The following is a 25,470-nucleotide window of genomic DNA, read 5'->3' as shown; positions in this document are numbered from 1 at the left end:
TTTTCCACGTACAACTTTGTCGTGTTGATATCTTAGATTTCATGTATGATTCAGTGTTTTGCAATTACGTTACAATATTTCATACTCGATATAATCAACAACATGCTATTACAACTGTCCTCTTTTTAAGGTCTGAATTCGAGCCGTCAGGTGGCGCTGAAGAGGACGAACTTTACGAACTCAACGCTGAGGCCACAGTTAAAAGTTACAAGCTAGAGGTGAGGCCGAGCGACATACTTAAGTTTCAAGCATGTGCTGCTGCGATAAACAACAACCGTAAATTTTAACAGGATTCAAAACTCATTCCCTACAAAGAAGCATGGGGTAAGCTGCCCACCATGGAACAGCTGTCCACAAATTCAACTTTTGTCTTTGATTTTGGAGCGGAAATGTACATTTGGCACGGCAAGGAAGTAAGTGATGCTTTTCCAGCGTTTCCAATATTATTATTTTTTAATATTTTTACCAAGAGATATTTATTTTTTGAGTAATTTAACTGATGTATCAATTAGAGTAGCAATTTTTCTTTTTGTTTTTAATCTAAATTTCACCATGACCGAATTTTTTCATGTTTAAAAGGTTGCAAAGTTTTTTTCTAACTAAAAACTGCTAAAGTGCTAATGGACTCAAAATTTTCTCCTCCCAGGTATCATTCGATGACAGACAGTTAGCTGTGAAGTTGGCTCGGGCTTTGTGGGACCAAGGTTACGATTATACCGATTTGGGTTTTTGCCCATTTCTCCCCTTAAAGATGAGTCAGACAAACTTAAAAGGCCCAAGACCCGACTGGGGCCTGTTTGCCAGGTGAGGAGGTTACGAATACGAGACTTTGTTGTTTTTTAAACTTGATTTTCTAGTTTGTAGAAGCAACTCAAATTTCAAGCAAATTACTTCACATTGTCAACGCCAGAAGGTGACTGCTAAAAAATGTTCTTTCAAAGCAGAATAAAAGTTTTTTAAGTTTTGTGAAGTTGAGCCTGGGCTTACTATTCAGCTTCAGAATAGTTTTTTTTTATACAATGTTTTCTGGTGATATAGCTGTAACATAAAGCCGTGAAAATTACCGCCAATATCAACCCCTCTGCTCAGAGTCAATGAGAACTTGGAGACTGCTCTAGTCCAGGAGAAGTTCGAGGACTGGTCCAACATCGCAAGAGAGATCGGGGATCGGGATGAGATTCTCAAAGAGACGTCAAGAGGAAATGTCACTTCCGAGATGAAAGTTAAAGTAAGATTAAATCTTCTTATTCGATATCGGAATTTCAAAAATGTATTTTTTACTTTTTTAAACGTTCTTCTGACTTCAAGTAGGCTATGTGTTTTTTTTGTGTGTTTTTAATATTTTTACTTTTACATTCAATCCCAAGACATTGACTTTGAGCACTGACATCTTTGCGCAGACGAACATAACGCCAGACATGACCGCTTGCGACGTGAAGCATATGAGGAAGATGAAGAACCATCCTCTGCCTCTCCTCCTGGAAGGTTGGTTGAGATCATAATGTTCCTTTCAGCCTCATCTTTGAGGGGTGGCATTTGTGATGAAACTTGGCCACTTTACTAAAATACTTCAATTTCTCAAGAATCAATTACTCCAGACATTCGCAGTATCTGTCATTTTGTACCTCCAGCTTAAAACTTTTGATTTTACGACTTTACATCCAATTTATAAAAACAATTGAAGCAAAACCTGGTAAAAAAAAATTCACTTAACTGTAATTTTTGCTTAGCTTCCCAAAATACAGTGCACGTAGAGTCAAACTTTAGTCAAAGTTACACTGTAACCAAGTCCGCTCAATTCACGTTCAAAATTTTGAGTTCATTTTGAAGGTGCAAACCTTACTTTTTCATCAGGCTACAACTTGTGGAAAGGCCACGGTGAAGTCTACGACGAGGACGGGCGAGGGCTGCAAATAATTACCAATTCTGTGCATGTCTGGCACGCCAGCGACAAGTCTATGGAGTTACTTGAAAATGACACCAGAGCTGTGTTCTACAGGTGACGATTTATTGTGAGAAATGTGTGACTTGAAAATTGAAATGAAGATGTATGAAGCTAATGGCTGATTGGACTTAGTAGCCTACGCTTAACAATTTTTTTATTGATTATTTACTTTTGCCATTTTGACGTTGATTAAGCTACTAATCGCGTATAGTAACTGCAACTGCTGTAAAAGTGCGTGAAATGTATCATATGAGTTTTACGAAACCTTTTTTACTTTTGCATCGGAGTGGTATTGTTTTTTCTTTGAGACTTTTACAGTATCTCAGTCGTATCTGATCCTTGAAAAGATTAGTCGAAAAATAGAGAAATAAAAACCGAAGATCTGGCTTTGAAACTTTGTGCATCCGTTAATAAGAATAAGAAAAGTTCACCTTTGGTACCAGACCCTTGTACGGTCCACGCTCTATTTCCAAACGACGCCATTTTTCAAACTATTCTTTCAGGAGTGAAACCCACGTGGTGAGGTGGAGGTACGTTGTTTCCAGTACAGGAAAATGGAAAGCGGAGAAGTCCAAGACATCCGGGGATTTGAACAAAGATCCCAAAGGAAGAGACAGGACTGCTTACTTCCTTTGGACTGGAAAAGATTCCTCCGTCAATGAGAAAGGCGCTTCCGCACTGATGGCAACGGAGCTGGACAAAGAAATTGGATCACAAGTGAGCTTAAGATGATTTTTTAAAACATTACTTTTTGTTGAGAGAGTAGAAATTCTCTTGCCACTGTAACATAATGTCAAATCACCAATGAAGTTGACCATGAGTTGACTTGAGAGCTGTCGAAGTTGAATTAATGATAGGGTGATTTTTTTGCTTCTCACACGTTAAATGGTACTAGAAAAAAATCGCTCATTAAACGAAAAATATTGCGACATAAAAGATTTCGTTAAACTGAATACGTTTTTGAACTTTGGGTAACATAACAATGTTGACAAGAATGTCTTGCGAATGCTATGTACTATTTGTTTATTTGGCTACATATTTCCAGGTTCAAGGTGGTTTTAAACAATCATATGTCGGCTTTATCCTTATTCAGAAGGAATAAAATGAGAGTAATAATATACCCTGCTGTGATTCTATACAGCTGCGCTGGCACCGTCTGTCTTGTAAATGGTTGAAAGCACTGCTTATCTGCGTTGGATACTGCGCTATAAGAAAACACATTCTCTCCATTTTGCTTCAAAGAAGCCTGGTCTTCATCCCGGAATATCAGAGCTGACCAGTTGTCTGCAGCGACTCCTCCATTTCTCTCTATCGTTGGCATCTTTAATTTTTAAGTTCTTTTTGTCAGGTCATCCTTTACGGTGTCTTCCCATGTTTTTTGTCTTCTTATCTTTACCATTATTACCTTGTGCCATCAATACAAAGTTATTACCTTGTTTCAAAAAAAAAAAATTGATAATATAAAAATACTTATACAGATATATTACAATACAAATATCATTTTTTCCTCATCTCAAAATAAAAAAACACCTTATTGTTAAATAATCACCTATATAATCACCGTTAAAATTATATAATCACCGTTATTTTCATGCAGGTCATCGTATCTGAGGGCAAAGAGCCACCAGCAATGAAGCAATGCTTTGGAGGGAGCATGATCGTTGTCGATGGGAAGATTGGTTCAAGGGAGGGATATTACAGGTATTTTATTTTTCCAAAAAAGTGTTAGATCTTCATTTCTATTCAGCAAAATCTCATCTCTCTTTGGAAGCATAATTCTGGCAGTTTTACATACTTGCAGAAGAATCACGTTCAGGTGAAACTGTGGAAGATATTGTTCTTTCAACTGATCAATGTTTAGTGTTTTATGTTCCCAAAGATGCTTTATAGGCGTTGTACAAACATTGGCGACATTTTAATGGCAATTCATCAAAACAGTTTTTAAACAGGCTTTTTGAGTGCTCTACCAAAACATTTCAAAAAAGAAAATCTCCAGTTCGTAAGAATTTGCTCATTTTCATTTGTCTAAACTATCTCCAGTAGTTGTTTAGTTGAAGTACAATTTTAAATCAGTCCAATCCGCTGCTTTTTCTTTGTTTCAAAGTAAGATGCATTTATGTTTTTTTAGTTGGAAGCTTTTTTGTGCTCGTGGAAGTTGCGATGAAGAAGTTTCCTTGCATCAGGTAGGTCTGCTCCTGAACGCAATACAACAACTTACCAGCAGCCAATTACGTGAAATAAGAACTTTCAAAATTGTGTGGTGTGTTTAGTTAATTCACGGCATTCCGCCCTTTGTTCCTCGTATTGCGTGGGTTGGACGTCAGCAAATCCGGTCCGGCTCGAGCTCCTTCATGTTTTGCTTCATGTTGTTCAGGTGCCATGCGTGGTGTCATCATTGAGGTCCAGATGTTCGTTTGTGGCTCTCCACGGACGTCAAGCCAAGCTGGTGGTGTGGCACGGATGCCAATCTCCTCCATCTGCCAGAACGGCTGCTCTACACGCCGCTAAAGAGGTGGGAGCCAGGAATTTCCTAAACCCGTTTGTAGTTTTCTCATTTGATGTAGGTTCCCTGTCAAGAAAGGTAAAACAGAAAATTCTTTCTGTGTGTTTGACACTGCTAACAGTGGAATCTCTTAGAGGTTTATTTTTCTAAAATTAAACCCCGGAGAATGGTCGGTATATTGAAAACTTTCCATTTTTTTAAGTTTTTGTGCTATCAATTGCATTGTGATCCTCTGCAGATTGAAACTGGAAGAAAACCTTGCTTGGGATTCAGGAGCAGTAGTAGCAGGCCTGTCACTGTGCTGGAATGTGAGGAGGGGAGTGAAAATGATGAATTTATTGATGGTATGTCATCATCTAAGAAGATTTTCTTGCTCTTCAGCCGAGTGTGGCTGGAATTAGCAGTAAAACATCATTGTTTTGGCCACGCTGAGCTCATCAACAACATGCCACATAGGTCTCGATCATCGACAATTTGTCTGCAATCGATTCGTTGCAATTTTGCAAGAACTTGTATAATATTATATCTGTGATTAAAGTTGTGTTTTATTGTAATTTGATTCTTCAAAATCTTTTTAAGATCATATAGTTTCGGGAGAGAGTTTGCTTTCTTTTACCAAAGACAGGCAAGACATAACAATACAACAGGGTTGAGAAGTTGAAATTTATTGCATTCTTATCAATATTTTCAGATTCCTGATGAGGGCTTAAGTTAAGCCGAAACCGTTCGACTGTTAAAACTATTTGTAAATACTGTATGTAAAAAATATTGTTATCATGCTCAACCCTGTTGCATTGTTGTGTCTTGCCTGTCTTTTCAAGATCAAGCAAAAACAACGTAACAATTTTTCAGCCGTTGGTCGCATGAGACGCAACAAGTACCTGAGCTTGCTCAATGTTACGTCATCGGAGGTTGCGTCATCACCACGCGTATGGCACCTCCAAGCGGTAAATGACGTATTTGAGGCTAAAGAACTCCCTCCAGTGGCCGAAACGATGGATGAGGATTCTAGGACGAGTTTCTTCCCGTACTCTCAGGAACAGCTGCACGAGTTGTTTAAACCAGGTGAGAGACTGCGAGGGATGGTTGGAGGCGCGCAACTGTTAGGGATACTCCAATAACAAACCAAATGTTGCTGGTTCTTTTTGTCAATATCTTGGATAAAAAATGCGGCCACCACGCCAGACTTAACTGTTTTTCCCATGGCTCAAAGTTCTAGTTACGTCATTGGCGAAACTTAGTTATGATTGGCTCCGTTCAATCAACCGTAAAAATTAGTGAACTGAAGCGAGCGAGATTTTGAAAACACAAGAATTATGCAGATGTAGGCCTACTTCCAGCAAAAAGCATGTAAAGTAGTGTTTCTTTTACGTTTCAGCTTTCGCTATTGTCGAGAATACTGAAGGAGTTTATTTGTGGCAAAGCAAAACCGAGGAAGAGCTCACTGGCTCCTTCAAGCGGCAGCATGACATTTGCAGAAGACTTGCCATGGAGACGATGGCAGAATATTGCAAAGGTCTTCACAGTTTCATAGCAATATCTTTACCTGTTGCTGAATTGCAAAAGCGATGTGTAGGATGTCATAACACAGCAATGCAATAAAGTCAACAAACAGAAGAAACTTTACAAAAACTTTGTCAATCTGTAGCTAAAAACGTGATTAATTTTGATTGAATTTACACAATAGACTTATTTATACATAACGGAGTGCTAGTTTGTTGATGTATGGGAGAACATCAGAGAAATCTTGTTACCATGGGCGCCCGAAACTACTGTTTAATTAACTCGAAAACATTGTGGTGCAGAATACCGACCGGACTGTGAACCGATGCTGGTTCACCAAGATCACGAACCAATCGAATTCACCAACACGTTCCCAGTGTGGAAGGAACCAGATAGGAAAATATCTTTTGATGAAAAGGTAGGAAAGTTACACGTAATCTGATGAGAATAAAACAATTTCTTTTTGAAGAGTTATTTCTAACAGCATCATCTTTTTTTTCAGAGAGCCAAAAAGCCTCAAAACGTATCAGAAATACTGAAAAGCTTAAGTCGTCTCATTTATTCTCTTGAAGAACTTAGAGCTGTCCCTTTGCCAGAAGGAGTTGACCCGAACCATTTGGAGACTTACCTGTCAGTCAAGGACTTTGTCGAACTTTTTGAAATGTCGAAGAAAGAATTTTATAATCTGCCTCCGTGGAAGCAGCAAAATTTAAGAAAAGAGAAAAAGTTGTTTTGAAAAGCTGCATTGGAATGGGAGCTGTGCCTAGTTGACAGATGTTATTTTTTTGTATTTTCAACGCAAAAAGCACGTTTTGTCAACTGTGAGATGATCTCAAGTGCTACTTTAATACAATTCTTTACAGCTAGTGCCTATGACATTCTTTTAAAATTTCACTTACTGCAATCTAAAGTTGCTCCGCGAGCCTATGACAGCTTGCTGTGTTGTATACAACTGCCTTAGTATTTTTTATGTTCCTTGGTAACTTTTAGACGTCATTTCAACGTCAATTTAAGTTACTGTTAAAGCAATATATCAGTATTTATTCGCTCTATGTTGCACCCAATAAGTCTGTACTCATTACCGTAAGAAGTTATTGATGTTTTGACGATATTAGATGTTACTGGTTAATAGATTTCTTTTGCACACGTTGGTTCAATGTGCCCCCATGCGAACATCAACGTAGATAAAGCGTGTAGCGGATCTCGGGTGGAATGAAATATTTGCAGTCAAAGAAGGCTAATACTTGGCTCTTCTGTTTTTTCTTGCCTTAGGATGCCTCTTTTTAAAGCAATTTTGTCACACCCCTCTATATTTTTCCACACTCGCTACCGAATGTATCGCGCCTGCACGCACTCGGGTGACTAGGCTAATCTTTTAATTTAACAAACCCTTTTAACTACGCTGAGCACTACTTTAGAAAATAAGTATTGAAATACCACTGCAATCCCAACATGAGCCTGAAAAATTCGGATTTCCTGCTGCTCGTCTGATCTTGCATGCTGAGCAACCTTATTTGTCGATATAGATATTGTATATCTTTTCTTTGTGTAATGAATCTCGCATCGAATGTTCAGCCATTATTTTAGTTTCTACGTAACACGATGTGAAATACATGCCAAGATTTTGTTTCTAAACCGCGGTTTGATGTCTTGGCTGGGCCCATTTGCAAACCCACGTAACTTTACGGCGGCATTGAACTAAAACGAAAACCTAATTCTTTGGGTTAGCGATCGCGTAATTACCATGTCATCAAAAGACAAACCCCGCCAGCTGCCTGTGTATGCAATCAGTGAAATATTTGTTCGACATGTTCCTTTTATTAAAGTACCGTATATCTCTGCACAACTGCACTTGTTTCTACGAGGTGACAAATGCTTGAAGCAACGACAATATCATTTTTAACCAAAGATATTCTCCATTTGAGGAAAATCACACAGAGTTTTACTGTATGGGGAAGGTAGTTTACTCCCAACAGTGGCGTACGCAGGATTTTCTTGAGTGGGGTACTGGGTAATTAGATTTAGCTTTGTATGTTGTACTGAGATCTAGGATTTTTTTTTCAACTGCAGCTATCCATAAACCGGCGAAATCGTTAGTTTGAAATTTAGCCGAAATAAAAAAATTCAAAAGGGAGATGACCCAACGATCCCCCCCATGTACGCCACTGCTTCCTAGCCATGTCAAATACATCGAACATTAAGAGTGAGACACACCAAACACGGATAATGAGCGATTGAGCAACTTAATTTGCGGCTTATCGATTTTCTTATGCACCAACAATAATAATCTGTTGATTACAATCTTCGATTACCAACTACTGCAAAATTTTGCTCAAACTGATTCTCAATTGAAGTAATCAGATGATTACTTTGATTGGTCGCTTAAAAGATCCACTGTTGGTGAGTCCAACTCTTAGTGTAAAAGTAACAGCACAACATCATATAATAATAATCATCTGACTAAAATAAAGAAATCTCTGCACACACAAAACTACATGTTTCGAAAATAAATTAGAAAATACATATTTTTTGTCGAAACCATAGCACAGGGCCGTACGTTTCTCCAGATAGCAAATCAACCGTTTTTAACGTTGTAAAACTATAAAAACGGTTGATTTGCTGTCTAGGTCTGTAAATGCTGTGTCGAAAAATTAAACAAATTACTGTGCGCATGGTTCTGTTGCTCAAAGTGAACAAGGTGTAGGTTTTATGGTCCGACACCGTTTTTAGAGAGATATGCGGTGACTGGTGATGCCTTCACAAAAAACGTCAGTTGAAAGATGATGACGTCGTATTCGAACAAGTGTTCATCAGTCAGAAACGATGGCTTGGATCGACACAAGATGGTAGTATTGATTAAACATTTTGATTTAAAACCCCATCCAGGTGGGTTGAAAGATCGGTCGCCTGAAGAAAAGCATGCTGGCTTTCTCTATTACCACCAGGTGAGTATTGAGAAGTAGCGGACAAAATCGCAAAATTAATGTTTTCAAAATTCTCGATTTGGAAATTAAAATTTTAATTTTTTACCACAGTGAAGAAAAAAAACAACAACCGAATTAATATCTATTAGAATGGGTCCAAACAGGTTGGTTAGGAAAACAGCTCAAAAGTCTAATTGGTGACTGATAAATGTCAACTCAAAGAAAACAACAACATGCCGTTTTTGTTTTCAATATTAATTAAACATCACATGTTTAGCATTAATTATACATCTCAGCAACTGCAATAAAATTAAGTGCTTGTATTTTCAAGAATATTGAATCTTTGGATCCATACGTATCGATCAACAAAGCCATTTTCACAATTTTGTGCCTTATTAATTTTTTCAGAAAAGCAAAATTATTGTCTAACAAGTCAGTCAGTATGCATGATTGTGCATGTATTGTTCATACGTAGTTTAAGAAGTAAGAGTTAATTGAAAAATGTCATCTATCTGCATTCTGCAGCCATTAAAGAAAAACCGACTTCAAAATAACAACACAACAAACAAATAACGTGTAAACAAAGTTGAGTACGGTAGCTATCAATGAGCTACATACACAAGCTGACTGAAACTCTTGCTCTTATTCAGTAAAGTGCATTTACAATTCATACAAATTATGATGTACGCAATGCTGACAGTATTCATTGGAGTCGAGGCTAATGTACATGTCAGGTAAGGGTCTTGCTGGAAAAGTTGTTGATTGTTGAACCAGTTTGTGTGATAAAAGTTAGCACTTAATCATGTGTAAAACCACATTCTGCATACGGCCCTTTATTGAAAAAGGCAGAGTTGCCAGGGAACTCAAAATTCTGGCGAAACCAGCCTAATTTTATATGCTGTGCCCCGACGGTCAGCAAATCATCAAAGAAATTTCCCGTTGTTTAATTTTCTATAGTGTTGGTGAAGATTTGAACCATAATAAAACATTTTTTATTATTTCTCCTGAAATGCCCGAGGTTCCTCAGGATTACCTGGCAACCCTGGAAAAAGGGCACTCACAAAACTTTCATGATATAAATTAAATCGTTAACAGTAACACACTGAAGATGTTAGTAACCTAGTCAACAACACAACACGCCTGCGCTTACCATTGTAGTGTACTTTGAGACAGAGCGGTGTTGAAATCTGCTTCTTGGCATTTTGACCAGCTGACAGTAAACGTAGGAGTGACATATCACTGAACTACAACCTCGTAAAATGTCCATAGAAGTTGTGTTGTTGCATTCCTGGCTCTTGCCATCAAATCGATCACATATTCACATGTCCGAGTATTTCCCAAAGTTCACTACGAAAACCAGTTCGGTCTGGTTCATGTAAGACTTGGAGATAAGACGGTGCCAAGCGAATGCGCACAATTCGTCAGAAAAACGGTAGAAAGATTGCAACATGGTGGAGGTCATAGGTCATCATTGTCCAATCGCGTTAGCGGGATTTCTTGCTCTCTTTGTGTGTCTGCCTTTCTGGGTTAAACCAATCTGGTTAGTTGAAAAACACTTTTCAATATCAGAACCAAAAATGCTACAAACAATTTAACAAGTCAAAAGCTCATACGAACTGAATTGCGGTACAAGTACCTTGAGATGACGTTATTATTCCAGACAGCAAAATTCACCATTTTTACATGGATTTAGCGTCTGCAAACGATGAATCAATGTAAAAATGACTAATGTTGCTATCTGAGATCGAGTCAACAAACCAGCTCTTTTTACGTTGATTTCACGTTTGCAGATGCAAACACAAAAAAGGGCTGATTTACTGGTTGAATTATAGCTTATATCCGATTTTTACCGCATAAGCACAGGTACTGGACAACTTTTTAAACATTTGTACCGCTGATGTCTATTACAAAAGGAAGAAAGTTGCCCTACCCAAAATATCTTTGGCATATCCCTGAAAAATGAGCTTAAGAAAATTGTACTTTTATCCGTTAAATATTTCACAAAAATACCAATAAGACGAACCGACAGTTCGCTATTTTGTAAGAGCTTAGTTTTTTCATTGTTGTTGAGAACAAGAACTTGAAGAGCGAATGGAAGAAATCATCACTCACTTGACTTTACAGAAGCAACAAAGGCATCTTCTGAGGCAGTTCCATATTGGATCTTTGGTGGGTAACCGGTGGGTTAGATAGGAAACGGAGATGAATGCAGAAACCACAAGAGAAACACCACAATAAAATAACCATGAGTACTGCGCCTGCAATAAGCGAATGGTGTTTGCTCAAGAAATGATATTATTGTCATCAGTTATGTTATGGCTGCTGAGAGAGTTTGTTGCATCCCGCGCACTGTGTCAGCAGGCTGAGCTGAGAATTTCCAAAAAGTACATTTTCTACCCTTTTTCCTGCTTTCACCTTTCCACAAAATTTCACCAAAGTCATTACATTATCAAGTAATAAAAAACGTGAATAAGTATGTAGTACAATATTCCAGTCAGTGTGTTCACTGTTCAGTCTGCGTATCTACGTTTGGAAAATGAGTAAATAATGTTATTTAACAACTACGGTAACCTAACCGATGGTAATGTTGGTGCTGCACTTTAGAAGTGTCTGATAGATTTTACAAGAAAAACTCTTATTTCTAACCGTCAACCTCGAGGATCAGGCGTAAATCAGTGGTTCAAAACCTCTACTCCAGTCTACGCGTGTGCAAAACTGTCGGATTCTAGCTTTTCGATGAGACAATGGGGGCTTTCTCAACCCGAGAGAAAATTTTCCTCAAACTAAGCTATCAAAAATTTCAAGCTTTTTGCAGGGATCTTCACGAATACGATAACACAAGAAAACTAAACAATTGAAGTTGGAAAGGTGTCGTAAGTGATAAAATTTACTTTTAAAAACTACACATACGGGGGTTCGAATCTACTTGGTTCGGTTTTACGGGGTTCGAACGAATTGGTGCTTGGGCTAGGGGATTTCAATGGACATGTTGGAATACGAATAGATGAGTTTGGAGGTTTTCATGGAGGATTTGAATTTCGGGTAAGAAACTCGGAAGAAAGAATGTTACTTGAATTTCGCGATGCAAAGAAACTTTGCATCCATACCACGGGAATTGCAGCATGGACTAAAAGTGGGAGACTTAGATACGTAAAAAGTAAAAAAAATTGTAAATGTTTGGAAACTGGGAGAGAAAAACAATAAAGTGAAACTTATGAACATAGCAAAGGATCTGGTAGACCCGAGTGGGCAGGACCTGTGAGTTTCATTTAAGAACGGTGTTATAACAGCTTGTGACGAAGTGTGTGGGAAAAGAAAGGGAGGAGAGATCGTCGAAATACGTGGTGGTGGGATGAAAAGGTGGAGCATGTTATTTCGGAGACGAGGGAGGCAACAAACAATGGCACAAAGACAGGTCAAAAAGAGATACACGAGCTTGAAATACAATGCAAAAAAGGGCGGTGGCAGAAACAATGAAGAACAGTGCCGGGAAAAAACTTAACAAATTGGGAACAGTGAAAACAATGTGTTCAAGGCTGGGTTGGGCAAAGTTGAGGGAATGTCGATAAATGTTGTACGGAAAAAAGTTTTCATTAAAAATGAAAGGGAAAGTCTATCGGAGTTGTGTGCGGCCTGAAATATTGTACTTCAGCGAAACATGGATATTAAGAAAGACTGGCTATTCTGAGAAGAACGGAAAGGGCAATGTGAGAGCAATGTGTGGAGTAAAAAGTTGATGGATATGCTTGAGATGAGAAAGACTATTGAACAACTTGTCAGGGCAAACGGAGTAAGATGGTATGGACAATTGGACATGTACTAAGGAAGGAAGTTGAGTGAAGGTAATCGCTGCAAAGAAAGAATCGGCCACCCCCATTAGTGGGAATAAAACCAAATTTAGATGATAATGATGATATATAAACTTACTTTTCTAAATATAATGTCCATCAAAATACTCAAAGGGATATTAAGGCTCAATGACATCGTGCCTACCAGTGATGATGTGGCTAAGCAACCCCTGTAAAAATTAAAACTTAGCGTAAATCTACGTTTAAAAGCGACTAAGAAAAATTTGAATGTTGGTCTTCGAAGCAGGATGGATGCAACGGAAGCTAAGTCCGGATATCGTCTCATCGCGTTACTTGTGTACACCACGCAATTCTGCACACAACTGACTAACCAAAAATTTGATTTTAAAAGAAAACTTGCGTCAAGGAATCATCGACCACTACCAACATTGAAGTGTTCACTAAAAAAATATGTACTATTAAAACTTAAAAGATAAACGTGAAACATATAGAAAAGTGGTACAATCACCAGACGGAAAGGTGTAACTGGCAAAACGATGCAACTGCAGGTATACAATCTGATAAGTGATGAATGACTACATAAGCTGGCAATTCATGAGATCAGTAATGTTTAAAGAATTGTGTCATCAAACTACAACTCACCATAACCAGAGTAGTTCTGAGATGACTGTGCCCACGAAGCCGTTCACAACCATTATGATGGCAGGTAGTCTGTCTGGTAATTCGAATGTTTCAAAATGCAGGTAGTGTAGAGCTGCCATGCCCGGCCACAGGAAAGCTAAGCAGAAAAGTCCCACAAACCCTGGAAAAATGCAATTTAGTTTGAAGCTTAACACACAATTGGCATGGTTTATTATTTATTGTCGCATAGCAGCTAAGGTCTCTCCAGACAGGAAATCAAAGTAAAATACAATTGAATTGCTATTTGGTCAAGGACAGCCCTCCTTTTGGCAATTTATGATGTCATTACATTATTATTCGATTTATTCTCACAGCGTTATGCAAGAAAAAACGCATTGGTGCAGTTTGTAAAGTGTTTGGTATGACCCAACCTGGAATCAAACTCAAGCCTACCAGCACTAGAGCAGAAAGCGATAACCACTCGGCCACTGTGCTACTTTCCAGTCGCAAAACACTCATAGAGGCCAATATAGATTTTTTTATTGCATTTCCTTTCATGCGGAAAAGAAGACAAGATGATTAAAAGAGAAAATGTCTCCTTTCTACTACGACAAAAGTTTTTAAAACAGTTAATAAAAGCAATTCCAGTTTTGGTTCGCAATCGGCTTTTTTGTTCCAGTGGCATCAGCAACCCCAGAAAGGCATATCTTTTCGACCAGGTAAACAAGATTAAAAAAAATGATTTCTTTGTTACAACACTGATTCAGCGGCGCGACGTTGAAAGGATGGCAAAGCGACATCTTCAAGCCAATCTTAAATAAAAGCACAACTTTTGCATTGAAGACGTTGCACAACTTTTGCATTGAAGACGTTGCACAACTTTTGCATTGAAGACGTTGCACAACTTTTGCATTGAAGACGTTGCACAGCAGTGAAAAAGTCAAAGCATTGCTTTTGTTTGTTTTAAATCATAAGATCCACAGGTGAAAGTAACCTTTGTACAGTGACAGCACAGCAGTAATCAGTCATGTTTACATTGATTCAACGTCTGCTGACTTTCAATTGACGTAAAAAAGACTGATTTGCTGACTAGGTGCTACAAGCTTGTGCTGAAGTGAGCACTCTGCAAACAAGCCGAAGTCACCAGTTCAAAGTTTATATGAAAAACATTCGTTTGTACAACGTTTGTAACCATCAAAAGTTGCCATTTTTACATAGTTTCAACGTCGTAAATCGTAAGACATTTGGACAGCTGGGTTCGATCATCATATCAAGCAAGTTCAACAACGAGATCACACAAACAAGACGAAATACAAACATTGCAATAAAATAAATTCGTCGAAATAATTATGCAAGACGTTGAATCAAGGTAAAAAAACGTCTGATTTGCTGTCTGAGAACAGTTTAGCTTATTTCACACCAGAACAGAGTGCTATGGATGCTTTTAAATTAAATGCCTGGTGAACAGCCTCATTCAATGTAATCAATCGCTCTGTCACAGTGGAAGTTGTTTATAAATAATTTTGATGACGTCAGCAAAGCTGCTCCAAATAATACAAAAAGGAAGCAGATTGTGGCGTCACAGTTGTGATCTAGAACTCAGCGAAAAGCAGCCACCCAGTCAACAAACCCACATTTTTTGCGTCGAATCAAAATCTGCAGTTGTTGAATCAACGAAAAAAAAAATGATTTTCTGGATGGAAGTATAAATTTGATTAGGTCAAACAGTGACACCAATTCATGAAACTGCAAAATGGCGACTTTCATCATGAAATATCGCATGCAAAGCATCTATAAGCCACCGAGTGCAAAATTTGCGGCAGTAGTTTATATAATTAAAACGAATAGCAATTTATTATTAATTTATGAAAATAACAATGGATCTCACCAAAAAACATTGGAATATCGATTTGGCCTTGCTCTCCGGCAGAGCGTTTGAAGAAAACAAGATACAGCGAGTAGGAAAATGCTCCAAGAAGAGCCCACAGTGCTCCAGTAGTAGCTGTGATGGACAGAACAAGATTTTTGGGGTCGGTGTCATCCCCAGCGATCGTGACAATCACAATCCCACAAAACCTAAAAACAAAACGAGCCCCTTTGATTGTTGGACTGTGTGTGGTTTCATGATGTTTTGTTTGATTTGTAGTTGATCTTCTGAAGATAATTTTTTACTCAAACCTTGGACCAAACATGAACTTTGATTGCATTACAAATATAAGCTTGTCATAAGCTTAAAACGAATTGGTTGAGCAGGTGGGAAACGTTTCCATACTCAACTGTCAACCAGGCTATTCATGAAATGATTAATTTACAAATCGCATTATAACAACTTGCAAAGATGTCTCACTTAGATGGTCAAAGATCAGCCATAATCGATAGGTACCAGTGGTACCTCAAGCTTATTTAATTTTCTATGAATTCGGTTTCCAGCTTCAACAGAACGAGGCAAATATATGATTAATGTTGGATTTGGTTTCACCACTATGAAACAAGAATTTTGCTGACGCACTCTGCAAGATTTGAGTAATACTGTGTTGATGGAACCTCAAACACCAACGTAACTTGTGTGACGTCATAATTGGTAGGCGCCGTGTTCTTAGTTGTGTGTTCAGAGTCAGGCGCGAATCTAAGAGTTTTTTTCGGGGGGGGCCAGAAAATTTGAAAATCAATTAAAAAGAAAGAAAAAGCTAAACAGATATGAACAATGATACTACGACATATACGATATGCTAGAAAATAGACATTAAAACAACCATTTTCATCAATTGTGATGCCGAGGGACTAATATCAGCTGTTTAGAAGCATATCAAACCATTTGATGCGGAAACATACAATTTTTCACAAAATTTCGGGGGGGGCCGGGCCCCCCCATAAATCCGCGCCTGTTCAGAGTAGTCATTCTTTAGTTGCACCTTGTACAGTTGACACAACATATATGTTCTCTCTCCCTTTTGTTAACATACTGTAGACGTTGTTATTGCAACTAAAATTTGATTAGTAATGCAAAAAATGGTTGATGAATATATATATCATTCAATTCACGCTTAATGAAGAGAAAGAATATGAAAAAGCAAACAAAAACCACTGTCTCAGTTAAGATGAAGCACGATTTAGACACCACCAAACTGTTGTGAACACACCGTTCCAATCAGTTGTGTTTCTGTTCTAGCCCAGACAGCAAATCAGTCGGTGTGTTTGCATTTGTTCAACGTCTGCAGACGTTGAATCCAAGTAAAAAAATGATTGATTTGCTGTCTGGAAGGTGACACAATACTTTCGTTTGGTAACGTTTTGTCAATAAGATCATGATTTGTCAATAAGACTTCCTCTGCTATCCAGCTTCTAGTCGCGTTTTGCTATTAAGAATTGGCATATCAGCAACGAAACATGCCGTAGCTGAGAAAAATTTGCAATATCTGCTTGACTAAATGCCGTTCTCGATAAGTTAGGCAGATTTTGTGCTAGCCCATCTAAAGAATAATCAACAAAAAATTTTTTTGTTTTGTTTGTGTGCTTAATACAGGGAGCAAGTCTTTTAGGCGCAGACAGTTAGGCGCGGGTCAAATAGGCGCGCACACTGTGCCGTCAGGATATTTAGGTGCGAAGCACTGTGGCGCCCGTTCATTTAGGTGCTATTCCTAGTAAAGTCTGCAGATTGTATCAGCTTGGCAGGTAGGGCAATGCTTTTCACACAAAATGTTATATTGAACAAAAAAATATGTTGTTTTGTTAATGCGCGACTGCGCGTGCATTTACTTGTTGTTAGTGTTGGCTTCAATGAGTGAAGCTGCTTTGTCCGGCAATGCTTTTCACACAAAATGTCATATTGAACAGAAAAATATACATATTGTTTTTTTAATGGGCGTGTTCGGCATTTACTTGTTGTTAGTCCAGGTTTGCGTCGGCGACAGCTTTATCAATAAATTATTCAAGTTTCCGAACATGACTGAGTTCACTTTCAGTTAAGTCAAATAATAACTACACTAAACAGTAAACATCAGTAAAAAATATGCTGTAGCCTATATTCAAGCGGGTGGTAGGCTTGAGTGAAGACTGAAGAGTAACTTAGTTTTCCGTCAAAACCCCGACTAGGTTTTGCCAAAGCTGAGTTGATACTATCTGCAGACTTTACTAGGAATAGCACCTAAATGAACGGGCGCCACAGTGCTCCGCACCTAAATATCCTGACGCCACAGTGTGCGCGCCTATTTGACCGGCGCCTAACTGTCTGCGCCTAAAAGACGTGGACCCTTAATACATTGGTCTGAAGAACAATATAAAAAAACATGTTTATGATTTTTTTTTTAAATTGATCAAGATATTTTGTCACTGGGCTAGCCCGTTTGGTTTTGCCGCTGTAGATTTTTATCTTTTGCATTGGTTTCCCAAAAATATCATGGAGGAACCTATTATGTTTCCGTTGTAACTCATGTCAAACAGAAATGGAAGAATCGATTTTTCCAACAACAATCAGTCTGTGGATAAGTTTTCCACTGCAAAGTAGTGGCAGCCTTACCAGACTCTACTCTACTGTTTAGTTTTTTAAAATTAACAACTTACAGTATCAAAACTGCAACGAGTTTCGTCAGGGTGAATTTGTCCGTTGGGCCGCTCGGAAACAAGGCTGCCAATACAAGAGTAAAAATACCAGACGTCGTTGAAAGGACATTGACAACTGCAACCTCGTTCAAAGCCAGTGCTTCTTGGTACGACAAATTGCCAAGGAAAAACTGAAAATATTTTAAATCAATTATGTTTATTTGCGAAAAAATAGTTTCATACTAACAAAAGCATGTACAAATAAAAAGATTGTTGGTGGGAATCGACATTACACACAAATTTTGGTGGCATCACGAGTTTATATTCAAAATAATGAACGGAAGTGCTTTGCACGTTCTGCATTCGCTCACAATTACCTGGCTGAGAAAGCGACATTCTTCTGCAATACCGGTTTTACCGCCCACAGTGTAATCAAACACCAGAGAAGAAACAAGTGCTATCACAACCACAAATATTTTCACGTATTGTCTGTTCGCAATAATCGCATCTATGTACGGCATCATAGTACAGCTACAACAGACATAGCACATGGGCTAATGCTACCGTTAGCTCAGTGGTTAAGCGCATGACTCACGATCAAGCCGGGCTGGTTCGACTCTCTGTGCATGCGCTTGCGCAATGCATTTCAGGACTGCTCTCCAACAGGGTTGGTTGATTTAAATCAAATGATTTAAATCATTGATTTAAATCATGATTTAAATCAAACAATAAAAATCAAAAAATCAATTAAAAAAATCAAATGATTTTTTATTTGCTAAAATAAAAATAAATACATCAACAAACGTTTCACTGCTTCTCTGTAATACAAAAGTTATATTTAAATACTTTAGGCTATAGGCTATGCATGCTTTGAAAGGCAACTTAGTTTACTTGGCAGTTCACAAACGGTGTTGTTCACTAAACATAGTTTTTGAGCGAGTTTTTTCCACTTTTGGTCTGGTTCAATCAGAAGCTCGAAATCGATTGGGCACTGCAAAAGCTGGTGAGCTTGTATTTATGTACAAACTTCTCAATGCAAAATAAACTGCAATTTTGTGTCATCTGAACTTTTATTGTTTTGGTATGGAATGTCGGTAACATAATTATATTACACCGGTAAACATTCTTTGCAAAAGCCAAAAAAAGTGGTTGTAGGCTATGCATCAGTTGAGCAAAAAAGCAAAGCGATGTGTGCTCAAACCTAAGGAAAGATCTTAGTGTAGTGAGATGACAGTCTGAGACGTACCTCAATCTCGATATGCACATTATGATTTAGTATAAAGCAACATATCACACCTACTTAAAAATATGTGCAATAGACAGGCTAGCCTACAATATGATAATAAAAATGATTAAACACTTGCAAACCAAAGCCTTTCAATCAATCAAGGGGTTAAAAATAATTCTGCTATCTTACTACAATGATCTCTTCCCCCCAAGTAGACTCGACGCTTTTTTATATAAAAAAAAATCAAAAAAATCTGATTTAAATCAAAAAAATCCGATTTTTTTGATTTTTTTAAAAAAATCATGATTTTTCCAACCCTGTTCTCCAATCTAGCGGCACCTAGTGGATGAAATTATTCCCCGACAACACTTCAACAACTACCGGAGACTGCATTCTGTCAATCTCGGTGACCGGGACTGCATCAGTGGTTCAAAGCCTCTACAAGTATGCAAAACTGCTACGATTAAGCTCTCAAATAAGCTTTCCCACTGAGGATAATCATCAAATCAATCAACGCTACAAACAAACCACTTCAAAACGAATGGGGAGAGGACACAGACAGCAACAGGAAACAACTTGGGTTGGAAAAATGGCTTTCATCTGTGCTTAAAGATGATGAAATTACCATCTGAACTTAGAAATATTTTGCAATCAACAGTTGACTTACGATCGCCGCAAAAATGAAACTGATTTTAAGAACTTGAGATATGGTCAAGAACCCCTTCAACATTTTATTGCGGAACTTAGCACGCAAGGCAGCACCGTAGTTCATCCTTGCCATTTGGGACTCTTCACACTCTGCAAGCAAAATAGAAATACTTTAGCTGACAGGTCTAAACCAGGGGTGGGGAACATTTTTAGTATAGCGGGCCACATAAAATGAGAAATAACACAGGTGACAGGCGGGCCACTAAAAATTTCGAAATTTTGTCCAATCTTTCTGGAACATTCTGCCTTCATCACCAATCTTTCTTTTCTTTCCAGAAGCCATTATACAGCGTAAAATTTTGCTAATTTGAGAAGTAGGCTACTCTGCAAAACACTTTTCACGAATGGCATAACTGACCGATTAACAATAACTGGTCACATTGTGACCTACACATTGTTGTTACAAATGACCTTCTATGATGGATTAACTAGTCATAGAAGGCCATTCGCAATATATACCGAGAATGCAGAGCCTACTCTTTTGTGAGCTGTTGTTTCTTTTCAGTAAAGAAATTTTGACGCGGGCCACATGGAACAGTCACGTGGGCCGCAGGTTCCCCACCCCTGGTCTAAATGTTGGTCTTTTGATTGATCGCCTGACAATGTCAGATTACAACTACGTTCATCTACAAAGTTTAAATATTTAAGGTACATGATATCATAAGAACACATTTTTTAGCTATTGAAGAAAAAGAATAATCACCAATCAGACAACAAATTCAAATCGCAAAAAACGAGAAAACTTTCAATCCAAAGTAAATTGTTTTACATTTTATTTTACTTTGCAGCTGAATTAAAGGTACGCTTTTGCATCACAAGTTCAACTGGGAAAAAATCATGTTAGATTTCAGTACTAAAAAATAGTTGATGTCACTACACTGTCACAATTCCAAAGTGAAGCACCCTACTACTCGTATCATAATTACCTTCAAGATGGCGGACTTCCATTAGGTTATTAAATTTAACACGGCATCGAGGCACCGGTGATTTCGTCCGTTTGTCGTTATCGCTTTCCAGTTCCGATGCGGAAGGAATTTTGGCCGGAACATAAATTGGTTCTCCCTGTTTGCGTGAAAAAAAGAATTTTCATGAATTGCAAAATTAAATAGCAAAACAAACCTTTTCAGTTTATCATCAAGACCAGGTTTTGTGTTGTGTATTAACAAAGAAACTGTCGTATGGTAACAGGTATATACTTAGTTTTATTGCACACTAAGGCCATAAAATAAGATGATCTCTTTTTTTTCAGTTCACTGACGTTTGCTGGACGTCTGTAAATGTAAAATCAATGAAAAAACTCATTACCGATTCGTTGGCTATGCTATTTCATAATATTGTGAAACACTTTGCAAAGAATAATTTTAGTCCAATCAGCTTCAGCTTCAATTGTGCACACTGCTTTTAAACTCAAAACTTGAAACAATTTAAAAACATACCAATGAGCTTCGGATGGTATAATCTCCATCATCAGTGTCTTCTGTATCTGTTTCACCAACCTACAAAGAAGTGTTTACTTGAAGAATTTTAAGGGTAATTTCAAATCCTTTTTCACTGTTTCACAGACACATGCTGAAAATTATTTCTTTAAGTATTATATTTAATAAAATCTATCTAATCCATAATAATGAAAGCAATTCATTCACAATAAAAGCATTTTGATCATGCTTCATTTAATACTTTTAACAACTTCCTCCAAGTAAGACATGATTGCATTATAATTAAAATAGAAGCACCAAGATTAAACAGAAACTGATTTTCAAGAATGTCTACTAAAAATCAAGGTAGATGACAAAACAGATATATATGTATTTTATCCAGCTTGTAAAAAAAGGCAAATAATCACGATCTACGTTTTATTCTTAACATCTACAGACTTATTATTTCACTGTTCTTGCACAATGTTTTAAAGTTCACACAAAATAGCCTATTACCTTTTGTTTTCAGGGATTGTGTAACCTGAGCAATAGTAGCCTACTTTATTTTCACTAAACATAGGATGCTGGTAAACAGTAGTTTCTAATTGGTAAATTGGAAGGAAGATTAAAAATACTCACCAACTGATATTGCCCAGGGTAGTCATCAAATGCACATCTTATGCATTGTCGTCGCCACGGACCATAAAAAATGAAACCGATCAAATATATTGAAAACATGGATGTTTTGATGTATGTGCTCATGAAAGGCTTGTTGAATTTAATGTCTTTGAAGAGATACTATACATTAATACAAAGAATATTAAAGTAAAAGATCATGTGAAACCGAACAAGAAATCTATGGTAGTGCCAGTAGTATAATTTATAATTAAAAACTGTGAAAACACCTAGTTGTCTACTTTGACAAGCACTTTAGAGCAATGCAAGTCTGAATATAAGCACTGTATAAAACACACATTAAACAAATGTAAAAGCCATATAAACCTGTATCACATAAATCGAAGTAGATTGCTGTAAATACATACTACAGTTACTACACGACTTGTAGATTTCATGCCACCCAGTTTTGTGGGAGAAACAACAAAAACATATGCAGTGACCATAAAACCTACAAGACCATGTCCTGCTACTAGGGGTGTTCAATTTCGATTTTCGATTTCGATTAAGGTGATATTCGAAATTCGTTTTTTGTATCGGACATATTCGAAATTATAGCCGCCCTTTCGACCGAACGCGTTGAAAGTAACTCGAGTGGCGCGAAATCTGTCTTGTCACATTTTGCAAGCGAAAAAAGACTTCGACGCATGCGCATCGTCGATCACGTGACTATCACACGCTCTCGCGGGTCCAACGGCCAGTCCTGCACCAGGGATGCCAGGTTGGCATTTTTAATGCCAAATTTCACAAATTTCTCTCAAGAATGAAGATAGCTAGGTTGTGCAATAGCAGAAAGTGTAAGCTGAGCTTTGTCGCAGTTTTATCCATTTTTTACCGAATCCATAGGCGCCTAAGCCGTGGGGGCAGGGCCGTAGCCAGACCGCAGAGCAAGGGGGGGTCAACTTTTTTAGGGGGGGCCGAAAAAATTTCAATGGGCAAAATCATTATAATTGTAGCTGTTGCTCGAGAATGTTGAGATTTTGCCAAGGGGGGGGGGGGCGAGGCCCCCCTGGCTATGGGCCTGCGTGGGGGCCAGGCCCCCACGCATATTTCTGTGTGGGGGCAACTTTTTATGCTGTATTGATACATAAAACAATAGATGAACTAGCGATCGGCAGCAGGAAAACACTTTTTGAATGCAAACCGCAACAGCTTTGCGATAAATAATCACTAGAACGAGTTGCGATGCTACAATCCAACAACAGACAACAAAATCTGTCATTTTTACATTGATTTAATGTCTGCAGATGTTGAATCAATGTAAAAATGACTGATTTTGCTGCCTGGGACATAGCAAAAATCTACCATTTCGTGTCGATTCAATGTCATCAGATGTTGAATGCACCCAAAAACAACATAATTTGCTACGTAGACGGAGTGTGCGTTTAGCTTTATGCGCTTGAAAACATACTCGATGTCGCTTTCGAGTCGAAACCTCTGCAGTGAAATGTCGCGGCAGTGAATCGCTCGCTGTGAATATGAACTTGAAGTGTTTGGGATCCCAGCGACCTCGGCTTCAGCAAAGCGATTGTTTTCAAAAGCTGGCCTGACCGTCACGACTCACGAAGCTGAGATCCCGACTGATGGGTGATCATGTCGCTTGTGTTCTTAAACACCAACATGGGCCTGGAGCTGTAGACGTTATTTTGTGTTCTTTTTTCGCAAATTTTCATCGCTTTTTTTCGCGTTTTTTAGCGAATTTTCATGTTGTTTCTTTCAATAAAATCACATTTTGCAGTGTGGTGAATAGTTGTGATATTCGAAATCGAAAATAAATTGAATTTCGAATATTCAAATAATCGAAATTGAACACCCCTACCTGCTACCAAATGGTGCAGCTGCAGACATTTTCCTTACCTCAGTCAGTTCAGAAGATGCTACCCAAATCACATCAACTAGCAACAAGGCCAATATACCAAGAAAGAATTTCATATTTCGTTTTGCAGGTGGTGGCTGGTTTGGCAATGCAGCTTTTGTATCAGTTGCTTTACCATTTGTCTCTTCTGAAGGTTTAACCATGACAACTTTTTATCAAAAACAAATCAAACAAAATTGCAATATGGTACGGTACCTTTACATTTAATACATAGAGTATACACTACCTATTGCAGAATAAACAGTTAACTTGCTTGGAATTGCTATGGATACAACACCAGGTAGTTATGTATGGGGATCATGCATTACCGGTATAGCCTGATCACCTTTTGTCGCACTTATGGTCCCTATATAACAGGGGTGACAAACCTTTTTGCGGTCGCGGCCATTTTGTCAATTGCACATGAGTTATCGGGCCACACAAGAACGTTAAAACTGCTACTTTACTAAGTGCACTTTTTAAATAAAACTCAAAAAGTTTCAAAAGTTGCATTTTTTTAATGAAATTTGAAAATAGATATTCATTTAGGGGGTGGAGCTATCAATCATCGAGATTATTTTATTTCCAAGTATTTTATAGCTGTCATAATTTATAGCGATATTATGAGCAGTTTAAAATTTTTCAAAAAATATTTTTGAGGGAGGTAATGTAAAGATCATATTTTATTGATTAATAAATCCCATTGTAAACCTAACAAATGTAACAATGACTTATGACAAGTAACAAATAAAACGATCGCAACAACATCAAGGAAAAAACTTGTAGCCACATGTTGCGTAATCTTCAAGTAGCTTGCTTGATGTTACCCGAGTATCATTAAACGTCCGTTCAAATTATATTTATTTGCAGTAAGTAATGTAACCTAAACGGGGTGGCTGCCACCCCGCCACAGCGGTTACGGGGTGGCGTGGCCACTGGCCACCCCGTAAGCCGGCGCCAGTGGCCTACCTACATCATGTATTATTGGCTGATCACCTCTTATAGCACTATTAGCCTCTACAATCATAACAAGCATCTTGACAATTTGTAATTTGCTATCTTTCTTCATTCCAACACATAATTACACTACATAACACAACCATCAACCACTATGGTTGTTGAAATAACTATTCAGTGCATAGCAAAGTGAAAACTAAAACATGTAGGCTTTATAAGCTACGGTATCATTTGTCAACTTAATATAAGCCTACCATGAAATCCATGCATGTTTAACTCTTCAACATTAAACATTTTCATCATACACTGCAGTAAATATGCAACAAGCAAAACTAATGATAAAAAATTGAAAAACTACCATACCTAAACTGACAGCTCTGCCCCAAAAGCTCAGTTGGTTAGCGTGTGAATTCTGGAATGAAGAAGCTTCAAGATCCAGTGGCGCTGGTTCGACTATTGGGGTGTGTGGTTGAGTAATGTACGTTAAGGACTGCCCTCCATTCAGCAGCATCTAATGGATGGAATAATTCCCTGGCAACAACTCGCTTTAACAATCATAAACTTCACTCTGTCAATCTTGATGACGACGCTTGCATCAATGATTCAAAGCCTCTACAAGTATGCGAAACAGCCAGGATTAAGCTCTGTAAGATGCTTTCCCAGTCCGAGAATAAAGATTCAATCAATTAACTACGGTCCCTACCAGTATAACTTCAACAATCAACAACAACTTTGACCTGACCAAAATTTCAGCGTTGACGGTTGCCACAAACGCAATGGTATAAAAC

The 25,470-nt window shown here is 38.0% G+C and overlaps 2 protein-coding genes across 4 annotated transcripts in view; one reads left to right on the top strand and one right to left on the bottom strand.

Annotated features, from left to right (window-relative positions):
* LOC145768731 (uncharacterized) overlaps positions 1-6,817 on the top strand; it is a 51,077-nt gene extending 44,260 nt beyond the window's left edge. The window contains exons 26-40 of the mRNA XM_082580311.1: positions 131-218; positions 291-413; positions 647-804; positions 1,090-1,228; positions 1,401-1,485; positions 1,855-1,999; positions 2,449-2,662; positions 3,543-3,646; positions 4,074-4,128; positions 4,320-4,457; positions 4,687-4,792; positions 5,301-5,513; positions 5,827-5,964; positions 6,254-6,369; positions 6,454-6,817. Coding sequence (XP_082436437.1) covers positions 131-218; positions 291-413; positions 647-804; positions 1,090-1,228; positions 1,401-1,485; positions 1,855-1,999; positions 2,449-2,662; positions 3,543-3,646; positions 4,074-4,128; positions 4,320-4,457; positions 4,687-4,792; positions 5,301-5,513; positions 5,827-5,964; positions 6,254-6,369; positions 6,454-6,687 — 2,056 coding nt within the window. The 3' untranslated portion in view covers positions 6,688-6,817. The remainder of the gene's footprint in view (positions 1-130; positions 219-290; positions 414-646; positions 805-1,089; positions 1,229-1,400; positions 1,486-1,854; positions 2,000-2,448; positions 2,663-3,542; positions 3,647-4,073; positions 4,129-4,319; positions 4,458-4,686; positions 4,793-5,300; positions 5,514-5,826; positions 5,965-6,253; positions 6,370-6,453) is intronic.
* A 941-nt stretch (positions 6,818-7,758) lies between these two features.
* On the bottom strand, positions 7,759-23,829 carry LOC145768732 (solute carrier family 35 member F5-like). Of its 3 annotated transcripts, none has more exons than XM_082580312.1 (11): positions 23,728-23,829; positions 21,835-21,993; positions 21,217-21,276; positions 20,707-20,842; positions 19,740-19,870; positions 17,866-18,035; positions 15,194-15,381; positions 13,327-13,486; positions 12,803-12,893; positions 10,988-11,133; positions 7,759-10,397 (listed from the first exon to the last, which is right to left on the bottom strand). In XM_082580312.1, exons 1-11 carry the CDS (start codon positions 23,800-23,802, stop codon positions 10,334-10,336), a joined length of 1,380 nt encoding a protein of 459 aa, XP_082436438.1. In that variant the 5' UTR covers positions 23,803-23,829; the 3' UTR covers positions 7,759-10,333. The 3 variants fall into 3 exon arrangements, with proteins under 3 accessions (XP_082436438.1, XP_082436439.1, XP_082436441.1); XM_082580313.1 differs by having other exon boundaries at positions 7,759-10,393; XM_082580315.1 differs by having other exon boundaries at positions 10,336-10,412.
* Between the last annotated feature and the right edge of the window lie 1,641 nt (positions 23,830-25,470).

This window comes from Aplidium turbinatum, chromosome 4, assembly GCF_918807975.1.
Source record: "Aplidium turbinatum chromosome 4, kaAplTurb1.1, whole genome shotgun sequence".
NCBI classification, from domain to species: Eukaryota; Metazoa; Chordata; class Ascidiacea; order Aplousobranchia; family Polyclinidae; genus Aplidium; species Aplidium turbinatum.
Note: the sequence above shows the minus strand (reverse complement) of the source record. Positions and strands in the feature narration are given on the sequence as shown.

What these genes read in the sequence shown, in the direction of transcription:
- LOC145768732 (XM_082580312.1), bottom strand. Translation starts at nt 23,802, where the DNA reads ATGAAATTCTTTCTTGGTATATTGGCCTTGTTGCTAGTTGATGTGATT. An exon ending in ACCCTGGGCAATATCAGTTG is followed by an intron (nt 21,277 to 21,834) that starts GTGAGTATTTTT and finishes ACTTCTTTGTAG; the next exon opens with GTTGGTGAAACAGATACAGA. An exon ending in ATACCATCCGAAGCTCATTG is followed by an intron (nt 20,843 to 21,216) that starts GTATGTTTTTAA and finishes TCACGCAAACAG; the next exon opens with GGAGAACCAATTTATGTTCC.